This window comes from Carcharhinus amblyrhynchos, unplaced genomic scaffold (assembly GCF_965287045.1).
Source record: "Carcharhinus amblyrhynchos unplaced genomic scaffold, sCarAmb.v2.hapA scaffold_55, whole genome shotgun sequence".
NCBI lineage: Eukaryota > Metazoa > Chordata > Chondrichthyes > Carcharhiniformes > Carcharhinidae > Carcharhinus > Carcharhinus amblyrhynchos.
In genome coordinates, this window is record NW_027649796.1 from 623,320 (window position 1) to 641,098 (window position 17,779).

General features: G+C 45.3%; 1 protein-coding gene across 1 annotated transcript in view; it reads right to left on the minus strand.

The window, feature by feature from the left end:
- Positions 1–17,779, minus strand: part of LOC145337644 (NACHT, LRR and PYD domains-containing protein 12-like) — a 264,909-nt gene that overhangs the window by 148,989 nt on the left and 98,141 nt on the right. Inside the window, exon 8 of the mRNA XM_080182462.1 lies at positions 10,519–10,602. Within this exon, the coding sequence (XP_080038588.1) occupies positions 10,519–10,602 (84 nt within the window). The remainder of the gene's footprint in view (positions 1–10,518; positions 10,603–17,779) is intronic.

The window sequence follows — 17,779 nt, forward strand, 5'->3', positions numbered from 1 at the left end:
AATCCAATATAGCCTCACCTCTAGTTGGCCTATCTACATACTGAGTCAAAAAACCTTCCTGCACGCTTTGTACAAAAACTGACTCCTCTAATGAGCTAGAGCTATAGCTATTCCAATCAATATTAGTAAAGTTAAAGTCCCCCATAACAATTACCCTATTACTTTCACTCCTATCCAGGATCATCTCCGCAATCCTTTCCTCAACCTCTCTAGAACTTTTAGGAGGTCTATAAAAGACTCCCAACAGGGTGACCTCTCCTCTCCTATTTCTAATCTCAGCCCATACTACCTCAACAGACAAGTCCTCATCAAACTTCCTCTCTGACACTGTGATACAATCCTTGACTAATAATGCTACCCCTCCACCCCTTCTACCTCCTTCTCTACTCCGACTGAAGCATTTGAACCCCGGAACCTGCAACAACCATTCCTGACCCTGCTCTATCCATGTCTCTGAAATGGCCACAACATCAAAGTTCCAGGTACTGATCCACGCTGCAAGTTCATCCACTTTATTGCAAATACTCCTCGCATTAAAGTATACGCATTTCAAACCCTGCTCTGCCCCACCCCCACGATGCCGTGCATTGCAGTCCCCATCTATGCCCCCCTCACTTTCACCCCCGCTACTCAGGATCCCACCCCCCCCCTCTGAATCAGTTTAAACCTCCCTGCATAGCCTTAGCAAATTTTCCCCCCAAGATATTGGTTCCCCTCTGATTCAGGTGTAGACCATCACTCTTATAGAGATCCCACCTTCCCCAGAATGAGCCCCAATTGCTCAAGAACCTGAACCCCTCCCTCCTGCACCATCCCCTCAGCCACGAGTTCAAACTTTCCCTCTCTCTGTTCCGCTCTAAACTATCCCGTGGCACAGGCAAGAGTCCCGAGATAACTACTCTGTCTGACTTGGCCTTTAGTTTCCACCCCAACTCCATAAATTTCTGCTTAATATCCCCTTCCCTTAACCTCCCTATGTCATGCATCCCCTCATGAACTATGATTTGGGGTTGATCTCCCTCTCCCTTAAGAGTCCTGAACACCCTCTCTGAAACATCCCGGACCCCAGCCCCTGGGAGGCAACACACCAGCCCTGAGTCCCTACCATTACTTCCGACTCTCCTATCTGTCCCCCTAACTGTGGAGTCCCCAATCACCAGGCCAAATCTTTTACATCCCCTCACCACCTGAGCCTTCACAACAGGCTCACCTCCAGAGACCTGCTCCCTTTGGCTATCTCCAGTTGATTCCTCCTCAACTGTAGCCTCCAGGACCGAAAACCTATTTTGGAGGGGAACAGCCCCAGGGGATTGTCCCCCAATTGCTTCTTTCCCCTCTTCCTTTATAGGAAGGGGTATAGAGTATAAGAGCTGGAGTCTAATGTCGCAGTTGTACAGAACGTTGGTTAGACCGCATTTGGAGTACTGCGTCCAGTTCTGGTCGCCTTACTACCGGAAGGACGTGGAGACTCTGGAGAGAGTGCAGAGGAGGTTTACCAGGATGTTGCCTGGTATGGAAGGACTGGATTATGAGGAAAGATTGAGCAAATTGGAGCTGTTTTCCCTTGAAAGATGGCGACTGAGGGGGGATCTAATAGAGGTGTATAAGATTATAAAGGGTATAGATAGAGTAAACAGTGGTAAGCTATTTCCTATGATAGAGACACACAGTACGAGGGGCCATGGGCTTAAGGTGATGGGGGAGAGGTATAACACAGATATTAGAGGGAGGTTTTTCACACAGAGGGTAGTGGGGGTATGGAATGCTCTGCCAAGTAAGGTGGTGGAGGCAGGCACGCTGGAGTTGTTTAAGAGTAACTTAGACAGGCACATGGGTGGGTTGGAGATGGAAGGAGATAGGAGATTGTTTTAAATCAGGGTCATTAGCAGTGGGACATCCCTGGTAATGTAAAAGGATATGGAATGATACTAATGTTTTTCTCTTTTAATTCACAGGTTTTAAGTCGGTCCGCCTTGTTGTCCAACGAGGGGCGTACACGCGATGGGTCGTACTGGGGCTGCTCTTGGATGTTCGAGATTGGCCTAGTGCTTCATGTCGTTAGTGTGTGCCTAAACTGGACCAGATACTGGGCAAGACGACAGCTCAGTGACTATCACTGATTGCTGTGCAGACACATGGATTTGGGCCGGTGTCTGTGGGAGTTTGCGCATTCTCCCCGTGCCTGCGTGGGTTTTCTCCGGGTGCTCCGGTTTCCTCCCACACCCCAAAGATGTGCTGTTAGGCTGATTGGAGGTAATAAATTGTCCCTAAATCAGTTTCCCTCAATCTGGATGGCCATAAAACAATAGATAAGGGTGATGGGTGGAGGGGGGACTGATTATGTTAAAATGGCGGCGCGGGCTCGTTGGGCCGAAGGGCCTGTTTCCCGGGCTGTTTTTGTTCTTTGTCCTTTGATGTTCTCAGCGGACTTTTGTTACACATTGGCACCATGAAGAACGAAATAATCCACGCTGACCAGTCCCCTACCCATCCCGGGCTGCATCATCCGTGATAATATTCATCTGGCCTGGGATCTAATCCATCATTCCCACAGGGATGCTCTGTCCATCGCCTGGACCAGGAGAAGGCATTTGACAGGGTGGATCATATGTGTCAACTCGGGACCCTGTGAGCTTTTGGGTTTGGGATGTACCTTTTGCCTGGATCTGATTCTGCTGTTGCTGAATGTGTCACCAAGGTTAATGGCTCTCTGAGGGTGCCCCTTCACATTGGAAAAGCAGTGTGACAGAGCTGTCCCCCCGGGTGGTGAAAAGTGGCCACTCCTGCAGCCCTTCCGGGGGATGTTGTCAGTTCGATACTGCACAGACCAGGTGTCGGAGTGTCCCATTGGCTGATGCTGATGTCATATTCCTCAGGATCACAGACTCGGGAAGGCGATTTCCGTGGTCTGGAGGTGGTCCTATGCTCATGGTGGGTGGAGTTGTGTGTGGGCAGCCGTTATGTTGCTTCCATGTTTATGTTCACTTGAAACCTCCAAACTGAGCACCCGGTATTTGAGCAAGAACAGGGCCTCATCCCCTCTGCTTACTGGGGAAAGCACAGCGAGGATCATTTTTTTGCACAGCGTACCATAAAATTAGACTTGTGAACTCGGCAAAACAACGGATCTGAAATTTTCCATTTCGTGACTTAGAATGAATTTGATAAAATCACCCCCTCTGTAAAGCATCTATTAAGGTTGTTCTGTACATAACAGGGTGTTAAACGAAATGTAAAGTTTAACTGCAGCCGAGATTTCAGCAGTCTCTAGCAATCCTGACAAATGGTAACATCATCAAACACCCACAAGCATGATAACACAGGACCACCCTCATATTCAAGGAGGGCTGAAAGATTGTGGTCAGACTCTCCGTCATTTCCTCCTTTCCATCCCTCTCTCACTCCCACCATCCCATGCAGCCTTGCTAAATATGGCACTTTTTCATATTAAAAATGTTGGACTGAACAGGGTTAACTGATCTTGTTTGTTCAGTGACTGTGAATAATGTCGGTCTACATGGAGCAGGGTGGTGTCACTGGAGGTTTTCCTTCTTATATTTATACAGGATTTTGTTCAGTGTGTTGAGACTCTGGCACTAACAGGAATAAGCGGCAGCCGTGCTACAGGGAGGAGAGATCAGAACCTGGGAACAATGGACCGGAATGTTCCAACAATGGATCAGAACCTGGGAACAATGGGCTGGAATGTTCCAACAATGGATCAGAACCTGGGAACAATGGGTTGGAATGTCACAACAATGGATCAGAATCTGGGAACAATGGACCGGAATGTTACAACAATGGATCAGAACCTGGGAACAATACATCGGAACCTTCCACCCCCACCACCCTTGCCGCCGTTTGACATCAGTATCAGTAGCAATTTTGCAGTGGGTCTCTTCTACCTGTCAGGTGATAGATTTTCCAGGCAGCCATTATCATTACAGATTCTTCATATACTCTTGTTTATTCAAGGAATTTACTATCCCATCCTGGCTATGATTGGTGTCCCTGGTAAGTCTCCCTGTGCAGTAATTAATTATGTGAAGCCTATGAAGTCTATTCATGGTCTTACTCTGCGCTGCTACTTTTGTTATTATTGCCGTTGCGTCTCCATATTCATCAATGAACCATACACAACATGGACAAATGTTTCAGTGTTTTGATGGGTCAGATCATCTGAATTTCTCCCACTGTGGTGCCTCGTATGTCTCTGTATTAGGGAATATATTTTTTAAAACATGTTTCACAGTATTACTCTGTTTGTTATTTCAGTGCTAGGGACTTTGAGACTGACTTCCGTTCCACTCCTAATCTTTCTTTCCGATCCACTGGCACTGTACCTGAGTCTAGCTCAGACTGATTGCAACTTCTGTTTGCGCTTTGGTTCCGAGCTGTTTAATGACTCTGTATTCATTCCACTATTAATCCTATCTACTGTCACCTCCGGAATACAATCCACTCAGCTGTCATTGCGAATTCCAGACACTATTCCAATTCTTTGTTGACATGCTTCCCATAAAGCTTGCTGAAAGAGAAAAAGCTCATCCGAACCTGTGCTGTCCTCTCCCCGATTCTCAGCAAATCTCATTTGCTCATCTTCCTTGTGGCTGGCTGACCTCTGTCACCACCTGAGCAGGTAAACCTTTAATTTTCTCACTCAACTGATCAAGTCGCTCCATGATTTTCCTATCTGATTGTCCCACCCTATCCGTTTTCCAAAATGTCCCCGTTTGTTCAGATTTATTCAGAGCCTAATAAACCCACCCCACAGAATTCCCCATCCACAGTCCCGGAAACATATCTCACCCTGATAACAATATTCCATGGTACAGCCCCTCTGTTAACCTGCCATAGAATTCGAGACCCAAACATGGTGCAGCCACACTGCTGGTCAGTTCCTGTTTGTCCAGTAGATCACCTTGTGCCTGGCAGACATCGCGTCTGGTCGGTGTCCAGTTTGGGACGGGAATGTGAGGCGGGCCCTGAATGTGACATTAACAAGTTGGTTCAGTCAGTCTAACAGTACATGATGACCATGTTCTCATTCTTGAGCTTGACAGTTCCCTTCAATGGTGTCACATTCTCTTTTCCTGGATCTGTAGAGGCCGCTCCCTTTAAGAATTTGTCAACTTCCCTGATCAAAGTGAGGGGGGCTTGTACGTTGTCCTCTGTAGATCCATTGCTGGGAGTGTGACAGAGTTCTGAATACAGGAATTCCTGTGGGTTATGTTCCTCCTGTCCCATTTGGAGCTCCATGTTGCACCGGGGATTTCAACAGATCTGGAACATGTCTCTGAAACTCGGACTGTGCCTGTCCACTGAAACACGTGTTAGTCTCTCCCTGCTCAAAGTGTGTTCAGCAATACGAGGAACCCATTCCAGTGTTACTTAAAATGCTCCAGGCATCACCCTTGCAACTGAGGGCTTTTGCCTCCTGTAATTGGAACCTTAGTGGAGGTTTTGTTCATGGGTTTCTGTTGTGAGCTGCTGCATACATTTGGGAAGGACTTGTGTCCCAACTCTGAGTGACATACGGGGACTGTATTTACACTGCATCTGGCTGTGTGACATGACCACCAAATGGAGTACAGGCTGCAGAGAGGGAACGCTCTGTAAAAGGTTAGAAGCGGGGCTCTGTCATGCACAGCCAGGGGTTCCCAAAAACAGTGGAATTATCACTAACATTTATTCTGTTCGACCATGTGCTATGGGCAACAATTTCCTTTGCATCCTTAATTGCCCTGCTGGAGTCTCCCAGAGGGCCTTTAAGTGACAACCACATCTGCTATGTTGGAATTCTAACCTGGGTACCACGGGCATTGCTGTGGGTAACTGGATAACTAGCCCAGTAGCAATCCCACTGCACCACATTTGCATTCTATGTTTGTCTTATTCATTCCGATATTGCATCCCCCAGTTTTTTAATCCAGTGTCAGAGGATATTTCTCAGGATTCACAGGTTCGAATCTCACCGCAGCAGCTGGTGAAATTTGATTTCTGTGAGAAACACAATTTGGAATTCAATGTCCAATCGTAATAGTCAAAGAAACAAAATGCAGCAGTGGGCCATTCAGCTCCTTGTATCTCCTCCCCCATTCTATACGGCCTTGGCTGATGGCGTCTCGGTCTCAACTCCACTTTCCTGCCCCATAACCGTTCAAAACTTTGTTTACAATCTTCTGCCCCTTTTCCTAAAATGGTGCCGCCTCAGCCAAGTGGAACAACTGCTTCCTACTCCCCCTGGATGTGCCTCATAATTTTATAATCTTATCCTGCCTTGGCCCCCCTCTGCCCTTGATAAAACAATCCAAACAGATCTAGTCTCTCCTTACAGCTCAAGTGCTTCATCCCAGAGAACATCCCGCTGAATCTCCTCTATACACTTTCTCGTGTAATTGCATCCACGCTTTAGTGAGGAGACCAGAAAAGAACGCAATCCTCCAGCTGTGGCCTAACTAATGTTCTGTACATCTTCAGTATAACGCTCTAACCCTTATACTCTATACAGCGACTGATAAAAACTCGTTCCTAACCAGCTCATTCATGAACATCTTAAGGGTCCTGTGTATAACTAACCCAAAGTTCATCTCTTCCTCTGAGTGTCCCTGTGTCCTGTCCTTCATTAAATAGCCCTTTGAGTTGTTCCTTCTCCCAAAGTGTGTTATCCCAACTTTCTCAGGGATAAAAATCGTCTTCCTCTGCTCTGTCCATTTGATCAGACCATCTCTATCTTCCTGTAACATACGAGCTGATTGGGAACATGGGGACACGTGGATTAGGAGCGGCAGTAGGCAAATTTACTTCTTCCAGTCTGCTCCCCCATTCAATTAAACTGCTGCTGATCTCTCCCTGGACTCAAATCCACTATCTTTTCACCATATCCGTTTTACACTTTTTCTTATAATGAAACGTATATCTCTCTCCTTCTTGAAACCATTTAATGATTCAGACCGCACTCTGAGGCAGCAAGTTTCACAAATTCATCACCTTCTGGAAGAACCAGCTTCTCCTCACTCAGTTTTCATTCTGCCTCCTCTCGAACTAGGCCTGCGATCTCTAACTCTAGATTTCACCACAAGGGGAGACATTTGGTCTACATTTACTTCACGGATCATTTTAGTATTTCACGTCGCATAATAAGATCCACTTACACCTTTCTAAATTCGAGTGGCTATAAGCCCGAGCGATTATATCTCCCCTCATACATTAAACGTGTCAACCCCAGAATCAATCTCTGAACAAACTCCAATCTCACCACCTCCTCCCTCAAATTAGGAGGACAAAACGAGGAACAATACTCCAGATGTGATCCCAGCAACAATTGCAACATTTCTCTACTTTAATTCTCTGGGCCTTTTGCAAAAAAATGCCAACATTCCATTTGCCTTTTTTTAAACTAAAGCTGTGCCTGCATTCAGACTCTTTGAGATACATGAATAAAGACACCCAGCTGTGTTTCGAATCTGCTTTCTGTTTAGATAATACTTTGTCTTTACACCTTCTCTGACAGACTAGATAACATCTCACCTATCCACATTAAACTCCATCTGGTAGATTTTAGTCCAGTCTCCTGGGATATCTATTATCAGCTGCAAAATCTTCATTTTCTCTTCAGTGCCTGATCTTCAAACTATTTCATCCAGAGTTTTTGCTACATTACAGACTGTCGCTGTGTGCAGATCATTGATATACATTGTAAACAGTTGAGATCTGCGGACTCACCCATGCAGCACTCCAATAAATGCATTTGACCGGCCAGGGACGAACTTATTTATCCCGACTCTCTGCTTTCTGTCAGTCAGCGAACCTGCAATCCAATCCAACCCTCTACCCCAATGCCCTGCGATCTCACCTTCTGGATCAGTCTTTCATGCAGCAACTTGTCCAACGCCCTTTGGAATTCCAGCTATAGAACGGCCTTAGGTTCCCCACGATACACCTCGCTTCATATGACCTCAAAGAACTCCAGCAAATTTGTCAAGCATGACTTCACCTTCTTAAATCCATGCTGGCAATATCGTCCCTCCAAATGCTCAGTTGTCTCCTCCTAAAAGATTGATTCCAGTGGTTCCCTACCACAGAAATCAAGCTAACCAGCCTATCATTTCCTACATTTTGTCCCTCTCCCTATTTGAATCGGGGCTTATTTCCAATCCAGGGGGACATTAACACAATCTATTATCTCTGCTGCCAATTCCATTAATACCCGCTCACTGCAGGCCATCAGATCCTGGAGATTTAGAATTAAAAAAACAATGAAGATTACAGTAAACAAGAAGGTCCTTCTGCCCTCCAAGCCTGCACCGACCAATCTACCCAACTAAACTAAATCCCCCCTGCTCTTCTGGGGACCATATCTCTCTATTGCATTCCTCTCCATGTATTTGTCATGACGTCCCTTAAAAGTCACTATCATATCTGTTTCCACTGCCTACCCGAGCAACAGGCTGCAGACACCCACCACCCTCTGTGTAAGTTATCTATCTTTAATCCTGTAACATTATTCAATACCTTGTCCCGAGATTGCTTATTGTTCCAAGTTTAAGAATATTAATTATAGTTTTTGGAAATTATCCATTACTCTCCACCTTGAAGACAGAGAGAAAATATTTGTTTAATGCCTCCGCCATCTCCATGTTCCCCATTATCACCTCACCAGTATTTTTATCTAAAGTGCTAAAGTTTATTTTAGCTATTCCCTTCCTCTTTAAGCACTGATATAACCTCTTGGTAGCAGTATTTATGCATTCTGCTCCTTTCCATTCATCGTTTATCTAGTTCTTTTCATTTTTTTTCATAGCCTTTTGCGGAATCATAAAGTTCTCCCAATCCTCCATCTTACCAGCAGTTTTTGCAGTTTGGTATCACCTTATTTGCCTTTGTGTCCTCTATGACCCTCTTGTTTAACCATTAATCGTTTTTCTTCCTTTTATAATTCCTGTTTCTCTCAGGACTATCCTTTCATTTAAAGGTATTCATTATCTCGCTGGACACCCTCCATTGATTGGTAACTCTCCTGCACTCACTCTTTCCTCAGGCCTGTATAATCACCTCTGTCAAGCTCTAAAACACTATTCTGCTGCTCTGATTTCTCTCGCTCGATCTGAATCAGAAATCCCGCATGTGGTGATCACTCTTGCTGAGAGGATCTTTCATGACCAGACTGTTTATTAACCCTTCCACAGTAAATAACACTAAATGTAACATAACCCACTCCCTCATATGTTCCATCACATATTGCTTTAAGAAATAATCCCTCATACGCTGTATGAAATCTCCCTTGACACAACATTTCCCATTTCATTAATCCAGTCAATATGCATTTAAAATCACCCATGCCTACCTTTGCTGTGCTCTAAAACCCTCATTATTTATTTATTGAAACTCTATTCAACTTTGGAGGCATTGCTCTGGTGTCTGCAAATAAGTCCGACCTCGGATTTTTTTTTTGTTTCTATTTCCACCCACATTGTTTAATCCCATGCTCCTTAGTGCCATTGTCATTTCTTAATACGGTCTTGATGTCATCCTTAAGCAAAAAAAAACCAAATATATCGCTCGTTTCATCAAACCATGTGTGTGTCTGTGGGAGAGATTATGTTTGTGTCTAAATTGTTTCTGTCAATCTGTGAGAGCCTACCTTGTCTCTATCAATGTGAGAGAGAGAGATTGAGAATGTATTTATATTGTCTGTAAGATGTGTGTTTGTGAGATTGTGTGTGTATTGCCTTTGTCAGTGTGTGTTTGTCAGGGAGATTGTGTGTGACTGTACTGTCACTATCTGTGTTTGAGAAAGATTGTGTAGATACATATTGACTCTACCAAAGTGTTGAGTGTGAGCGACAGTGAATTTGTGTGTCTGTATTATCTGTGTCAGTGTGCCTGTGTGTGAGTGGGAATTATGAGTGTGCATAGTTCCGGGGGGAGTTTCAGAAGTTTTGAGTGTTCTTACGTTTGTGAGTGTGTTTGTGTTTGGATGTGTTTCCTACTATTTGCCAATCTAGTCGAGGCAGCATCCTGGGAGATGTTGGCACAGTTAACAGAATGAACAGTGGGTAGAGAAAGAAGGAGCGCTAAAGCTTGAGAAACTATCTCCCTGTTTCTCCTATCTCTCTCCCTCCTCCTCCTCCTCCATCCAATAAAAAAAGCACGATGAGGAGGTCAGAAGATAAAAGATAGGTCTGGTCCCGCAGTAGCAGAGAACACAAGGGAAAGAGCTGACTGGTCAGTGAAAAGGTGGGTTAAGAGTTTACTCATTTTATCACTTGCTGTCTCCGAATTAATTTGTGTATGTGTTGTCTGTAAGCTTTATATTGTGTAGTAACGAGGAACAGGACAGGAGGACCCTCAAGAATTAGATATAATCTGAAGCAAACATATTTCAATAGTTTAATGCAAAGCGGTAAGCCATGACAGGAGAGATCCAAACCATGGTCTGCTCTCCATGCTCCATGTGGGAGGCTGGGAACATTCTCAGTGCTTGGGGCCAGCAGGTATGCAGGAAATGTCTCCAGCCAGAGCTCCTGGAAGCCTCAGTGTTGAGTGGTGGCTGTGAACAAAGTGTAGCATCCGCGAGGCGGAGAATACCGTGCTTTGCAACTATAGAGAGATGGTGGCACCACAGGGTCAGATTCCACAGGGAGACGGGAAAGGGGGACGCACAAGGCAGAGCACAGGAACTAAGCAGGCAGTGCAGGAATCTCCTGTGGCTATTCCCCCAACAAAATGGATTTACCTTTTGGGATACTGCTGAGAGGAATGGCCTTTTTTCAGGGAAAACAGCAACACCAAATCCATTTCACCATAGTTTGTTCTGTTGCAGAACGAAGGAGGACAAATTGTGGGACTGCAATAGTGAATATAGACAGGCCTTTCTGTGGCTGTAAATGAGACTGGAGGATGGTATGTTACCTCCCTACTGCCGGCTCAGGCATGTCTCCGAGTGGCTGCAGGGCATTCTGAAGGGGGAGGGTGAACAGCCAGTGGTCTTATTACACATTGGTACAAGAGAGACATAGGTGAAAACGTGATGAAGTCCTAAATTAAGAATATGGGGAGCTTGGACCAAGCGAAAAGTACTGAAAGGGAGTTATTTCCGAATTACTACAACTGACACATGCTAATCAGAGATTAGGTTCCATTGGGTGAAGACATAACTAAAAATGTGGCCTGATGGGGAGAGGTTCAGATTCTTGGGCATTGAGAACGGTTCTGGGGAAGGATGGACCTGTTAAACTGGACAGCTGGACAGGATAGGGACTGATACCCTCGAGAGGGGAGAGGGGAGTGTTCCTGATATTGTATTTGGAGAGGGTTTGAGCAAATATGGCAGGGGGGTGGGAACATTTGCAAGAATGCACCGCACTGTGAATTTATAATAACAGGAACAGACAGTAAGGAGAATGAAGAACGTGATAGACAGAGACATAAAGGGCCAGAAGGATATAAGGACTGAATACAAATATACGGGAAATGAGAAGAAACGTTCAAGATGCCCACCTTAATGCTCCGAGCATTCAAAATACAAATAGATAAATCAGTTATAGGATAGATGTAAATTGGTACAAAATAGTTGGCATTAGGAGACTCCAAGTTGACCAAGGAGGGAATCAAACATTGAGGGCTATTCAGTGTTTAGGAAGGAATGGATAGAATGGACAAGGCAGTGGAATTGCATTGCTGATGATAACCATATTTATACGGCGTTGAGGAAAACGTTCGCAGAGATAATGTGGAACCCGCATCGGCCGAGTTAAAAAACAACTGAGGACAAAACCAAACCTGTGAGGGCGTTTTACAGATAGAACATAGAACATAGAACATAGAACATTACAGCGCAGAACAGGCCCTTCGGCCCACGATGTTGCGCCGACCAGTTACAAAAACAATGACCCACTAGCCTATACCAATCCCTTTTCGTCCATAAATCTATCCAGAGATCTCTTAAACGCCCCCAAACTAGACGCATTTACCACTGCAGCAGGCAGGGCATTCCAATCCCTCACCACCCGCTGGGTAAAGAACCTACCCCTGACATCCGTCCTGTAGCTACCCCCCCTTAATTTAAAGCCATGCCCCCTCGTGCTAGCTTTCTCCATCCGAGGGAAAAGGCTATCACTATCCACCCTATCTAAACCTCTAATCATCTTATATGTTTCAATAAGATCCCCTCTTAGCCGCCTTCTTTCCAACGAAAACAACCCTAAATCCCTCAGTCTCTCCTCATAGGACCTCCCCACCATACCAGGCAACATCCTAGTAAACCTCCTCTGCACCCTCTCCAACGCCTCCACATCCTTCTTGTAATGCGGGGACCAGAACTGCACACAGTACTCCAAGTGCGGCCGCACTAGAGTAGTGTACAGTTGCAACATTACACTGCGACTCCTAAATTCAATCCCCCTACCAATAAACGCCAAGACACCGTACGCCTTCTTAACAACCTTATCTACTTGATTCCCAACTTTCAGGGATCTATGTACACACACACCTAGATCCCTCTGTTCATCCACACTATTCAAAGTCCTCCCGTTAGCCCTATACTCGACACATCTGTTGCTCCTACCAAAGTGAATTACCTCACACTTCTCCGCATTAAATTCCATCCGCCACCTCGTGGCCCAGCTCTGCAACCTATCTAAGTCTCCCTGCAGACTATGACACCCTTCCTCACAATCTACCACACCTCCGACTTTGGTGTCATCAGCAAATTTACTAATCCACCCAACTATACCCTCATCCAGATCATTAATAAAAATTACAAACAACAGTGGCCCCAAAACAGATCCCTGAGGCACACCACTCGTAACTGCACTCCATGATGAATATTTACCATCACCAAACAGTCTTGTTAAAATCATTAGACAGGAAGTAAGTGATGCATATGTTCAAGGAACATCCGTGATTAAGGGCGACTTGAATCTGCCAATAGATTGGAAGAATCAAATTAGCCAGAGGTGGAGTTTTGGGAGTGCGTATGACATGGGTATCTGGAGCAATGCACTGAGGAATGAAGAAGGGAGCAGGCCATCTTTAACTGGCTGTTGTGAAGTGATTGGCTGGCAACACAGTTGTGAGGGAACCCTTTGTGATGAGTCAGCATAATAAGGTAGAATTCTTTCTCAAGGAGGATTGTGATGTCCTTGATTCTGAGTCAGCGTCCTGAATCTCAATGAAGGGAACTATGATTGTATGAGACATGAATTTGCCACGATAAACGTTACTGAAAGGCAATACAGCGGACAGGCAATTGCAGGCATTTCAAAATGAATAGGTGAACTCCAAAGGTTGTTTATTCCTGTTTGGCGCCAGATTGGTCAGGACATTGTGGCCAAATTATAACTTACAAGCAGAATTAGAGATAGCACCAGCTTCCAGGAAGAAGCATCCATGTGTGCGAGATAAAACAATAAACTTAATGATTGGGAGCAGTTCAAAATTCAGCAAAGGATTCAGCAAGGAAGGGAAAAATAGGGTATGGACGTAAGGGAGTGGACAACATTAAAACTGACTGGAAAGTTTCTATATCTACATAGAGAGAAGAAAATATTTCCAAAAATGAATGGAGGCTCCTTACAGTTAGGAGAGGAAAAATTCATAGATCACAGGAACCCTACAGTGCAGAAAGAGGCCCTTCAGCCCATCGAGTCTGTACTGAACACAATCCCACCCAGGCCCTACCCCCATATCCCTACATATTATACCCACTAATCCCTCTAACCTACACATCCCTGGACACTAAGGGGCAATTTCTTAGCATAGCCAATCCACCTAACCCGCACATCTTTAGACTGTGGGAGGAAACCGGAGCACCCGGAGGAAACCCACGCAGACACAAGGAGAATGTGCAAACTCCACACAGTGACCCGAGCCAGGAATCGAACCCAGGACCCTGGAGCTGTGAAGCAGCAGTGCTAACCCACTGTGCTACTGTGCCACCCAAATAAGTGGGAATAGTTTTAAAGATTAACATTTGAAAGTTAATTTATTGGTGACACAATCACTGCGGTGAAGATACAGTGTATATCCCCTAATAACGCGACACCTTCAGGTATACTAATGAAGAAACTAGCTTGGCCAATACACCTAATCTGCATTTTGTCTTTTGGATTGCACGTAGATAAAAAAAATGTCGAATGCCTTGGGGAGGATGCGCAAAATCTGCACAGACAGTGAGCCAATCTGAGAATCGAACCCAGCTCCCTGGTGATGTGAGGCAGCAGTGCTAACCACAGTACACCATGTTGCCCAAATAGTAGATCCATTGGTGGCTATTTTCCAAAATTCTTTGGACTCTGGACTGATTGCTACAGATCGGAGAACAGGTAATAAAAGGCCCCTATTTAAAACGGGAGATGGGAAGAAAATATGGGAGTACATAAGAACATAAGAAATAGGAGCAGGAGTAGGCCATCTGGCCCCTCGAGCCTGCCCCGCCATTCAATAAGATCATGGCTGATCTGTCGTGGCTCAGTTCCACTTTCCCGCCCTCTCCCCATAACCCTTAATCCCCTCTCTTATCAAAAACCCATCAACCCGCTTCTTAAAAATATTTAGCGAGGCAGCCTCCACCACTTCAACGGGCAGAGAATTCCAGAGATTCACCACCCTTTGAGTGAAGAAGTTCCTCCTCAACTCCGTTCTGAACCGCCCCCCCTTTATCTTGAGGCTGTGCCCCCTAGTCCTACTGTCTTTTTTGAGCGGGAAGAGTCTTTCCACCTCTATCCTATCCATCCCATTCATCATCTTATACGTCTCAATGAGATCTCCCCTCATTCTTCTAAACTCTAACGAGTACAAGCCTAGTTTATTCAGCCTCTCCTCATAGTTCAACCCCCTCAACTCCGGTATCAGCCTAGTAAACCTCCTCTGCACTCCCTCCAGGGCCAAAATATCCTTGCGTAAGTGCGGCGCCCAAAACTGCACACAGTACTCCAGCTGCGGCCTCACCAATGCCCTATACAGCTGCAGCAAGACCTCCCTACTTTTATATTCAATCCCCCTCGCTATGAAGGCCAGCATCCCATTAGCCTTCCTGACCACCTGCTGCACCTGCAGGCTGGGTTTTTGCGACTCATGCACAAGGACCCCGAGGTCCCTCTGCACCGTCGCCTGCTGCAGTTTTTCGCCACGTAAGTAATAGTCCTTCCTACCATTATTCCTACCAAAGTGGACCACCTCACACTTGCCAACATTAAATTCCATTTGCCATTTCCTGGCCCATTCGCCCAGCCTATCTAGATCCTTCTGCAGACTCTCCACACCCTCCACACAATTTGCCGTTCCCCCAATCTTGGTGTCATCAGCAAATTTCGACACCATACACTCGGTTCCCTCCTCCAGATCATCTATATAAATGGTAAATAGCTGTATAGACAAGTGAGCCTTTGGATGGTGCTGGGGATGTTGCTACAATCTATTATCAAGGATTTTATAAGTCAGCATTTGGAATGCAGTGGGATCAGACAAATTTCCGCATGGGAAATTCTGTCTGATTCATCTCTTGGAGTTCTTTGAGGATGGGTCCAGAGACAGATAGGCAAATGGACACAGATTTGGCTTGATGACAGTCGGTTTGTAAAAGGTTGCATTTCAAACTGACGGTCTTCTCAGGATCAGTGCTGGCTCCATTGTTATTTGTCAGTTCTACTAATTTTGACAAGAATTTAGGAGGCATGGTTAGTAAGTTTGCCGATCGCACCACGATTGATGATATAATAACAGTGAAGAGAGTTACGCACGCTCACAACCGGACCTTGATCAATTGGGCCAGTGGATTGACGAATGACAGATGGAGTTTAATTTAAATACATTCAAGGTGATGTATTTTGGTAAATCGAACCAGGACAGGACTTCCTCAGTTGATGGTCGGGCGTTGGAGAGAATTATAGAGAAAAAAACCCAATCTAGGGCTGTAGTTTCATATCTCCTTGGAAATAGATTTACAGGTGGACAGAGTGGTGAAGAAGGCATGTTTGGTTTTATAGAACATTGAATATAGGACAGTTGAACAGGACATCGGTAAGGGCACACTTGGAACGCAGTGTCCAGTTATGATAGAAAGGATACTATTAAACAAAAAGAATACAGATATAAATACTGGGATGCTCCTGGGACTTGATGGTTTCAGTTAGAAGGAGAAGTTGGATAGACTGGAACATCTTTCTCTGGCGTGTGGGAGACTTAAGGGTGATCATATGGAGGTCTATAAAATAATGTGGGGCACATACCACTAGATGGTCAATATCTTTTCCCAAAGATAGGGGAGTCTAAAACTATAGGACATAGGTTTAAGGTGAGAGGGGAGAGATACGAAAGAGTGCTGAGGTGCGAATCGTTCACACAGTGGGTTGCTGGGTATCTGGGATAAGCTTTCAGAAGTAGAAGTAGAGGCAGGTACATTTTTTTAAGTTGTTTAAATGGCGTTTGTTCAGTTTCACTCTGGGTCTCATGTATTGTGATTTTTATGACCCTGAATTGCTGCAGAGAGAAAAAAAAACACAGGTCAGTTGACAGGAGTTATTTCCATTTCAGTTTTGGGCTGCAGGCTGCAATTTTGGTTCAGAAGGTGTTCGGACGTCAGACTGAAAAATAGTGTTTCTGTGTTACGCACCCTCGTATTGTAAATTCATCTGGCTAGCTCGAAGCTGGTCTTTTTGCCATCCTGCTGTGAAAATCCTGTTGTTGGTGTTTTCCGAGCTAGTAAGCAACATGTCACTGATTCTTGAAATGGTTTTCTGGGGAACAAAATAGAGAAAGACGTCTCACAAACACCAGGTTAAATCCCAACAGGTTTCTTTGGTAGCACAAGCCACAAACTTTCGGAGCTCTGCCCCTTCATCAGGTGAGTGGAAGATGTGTGTGTGTGTGTGTGTGTGCGCGTGTGTGTGTGTGTGTGTGCGCGTGTGTCTGTGTATGTGTGTGTGTGTGTGCGGTGTGTCTGTGTATGTGTGTGTGTGTGTGTGTGTGTGTCTGTGTATGTGTGTGTGTGTGTGTGTGTGTGTCTGTGTATGTGTGTGTGTGCATGCGTGTGTGTGTGTGTATGGTGTGTGTGTGTGTATGGTGTGTGTGTGTATGTGTGTGCTTGCGTGTGTGTGTATGTGTGTGTGTATGGTGTGTGTGTGTGTGTGCGCGTGTGTCTGTGTATGTGTGTGTGTGTGCGTGTGTCTGCGTATGTGTGTGTGTGCATGCGTGTGTGTGTGTGTATGTGTGTGTGCGTGTATGTGTGTGTGTGCACGTGCGTGTGTGTGTGTGTGTGCGTGCGTGTGTGTGTGTGTATGTGTGTGTGTGTATGGTATGTGTGTGTATGTGTGTGTGTATGTGTGTGTATGGTGTGTGTGTGTATGTGTGCGTGCATGTGTGTGTATGTGTGTGTGTGTATGGTGTGTGTGTGTGTGTGTGTGTGTGTGTGTCTTTTCAACGTCAGCCCACTGAAAGTGGTAACTGCTTCCCCAGCTTGCTGTACAATTTTATTATTTATTTTCCTTACAGTGAACATAATCACAATAGTGACCTTGAAGAGTAGAAACTGCGGTCTATCCAAATGTGTGACTCGCTACCTGATGGCCATGTCATTGGGGGATCTACTGGTCGTCATCCTCGACCTGATATTGAGACACATTCCCATTGTTTATGGGGAACAGTTTTTCTTGCTGTTCTCTGTCCGTGTGTGTAATATCCACGCTGTCCTGCTTTATGCAGCCACTGACTGTTCTGTCTGGTTCACCGTCACTTTCACCTTTGATCGGTTTGTGGCCATTTGTTGCCCCAAACTGAA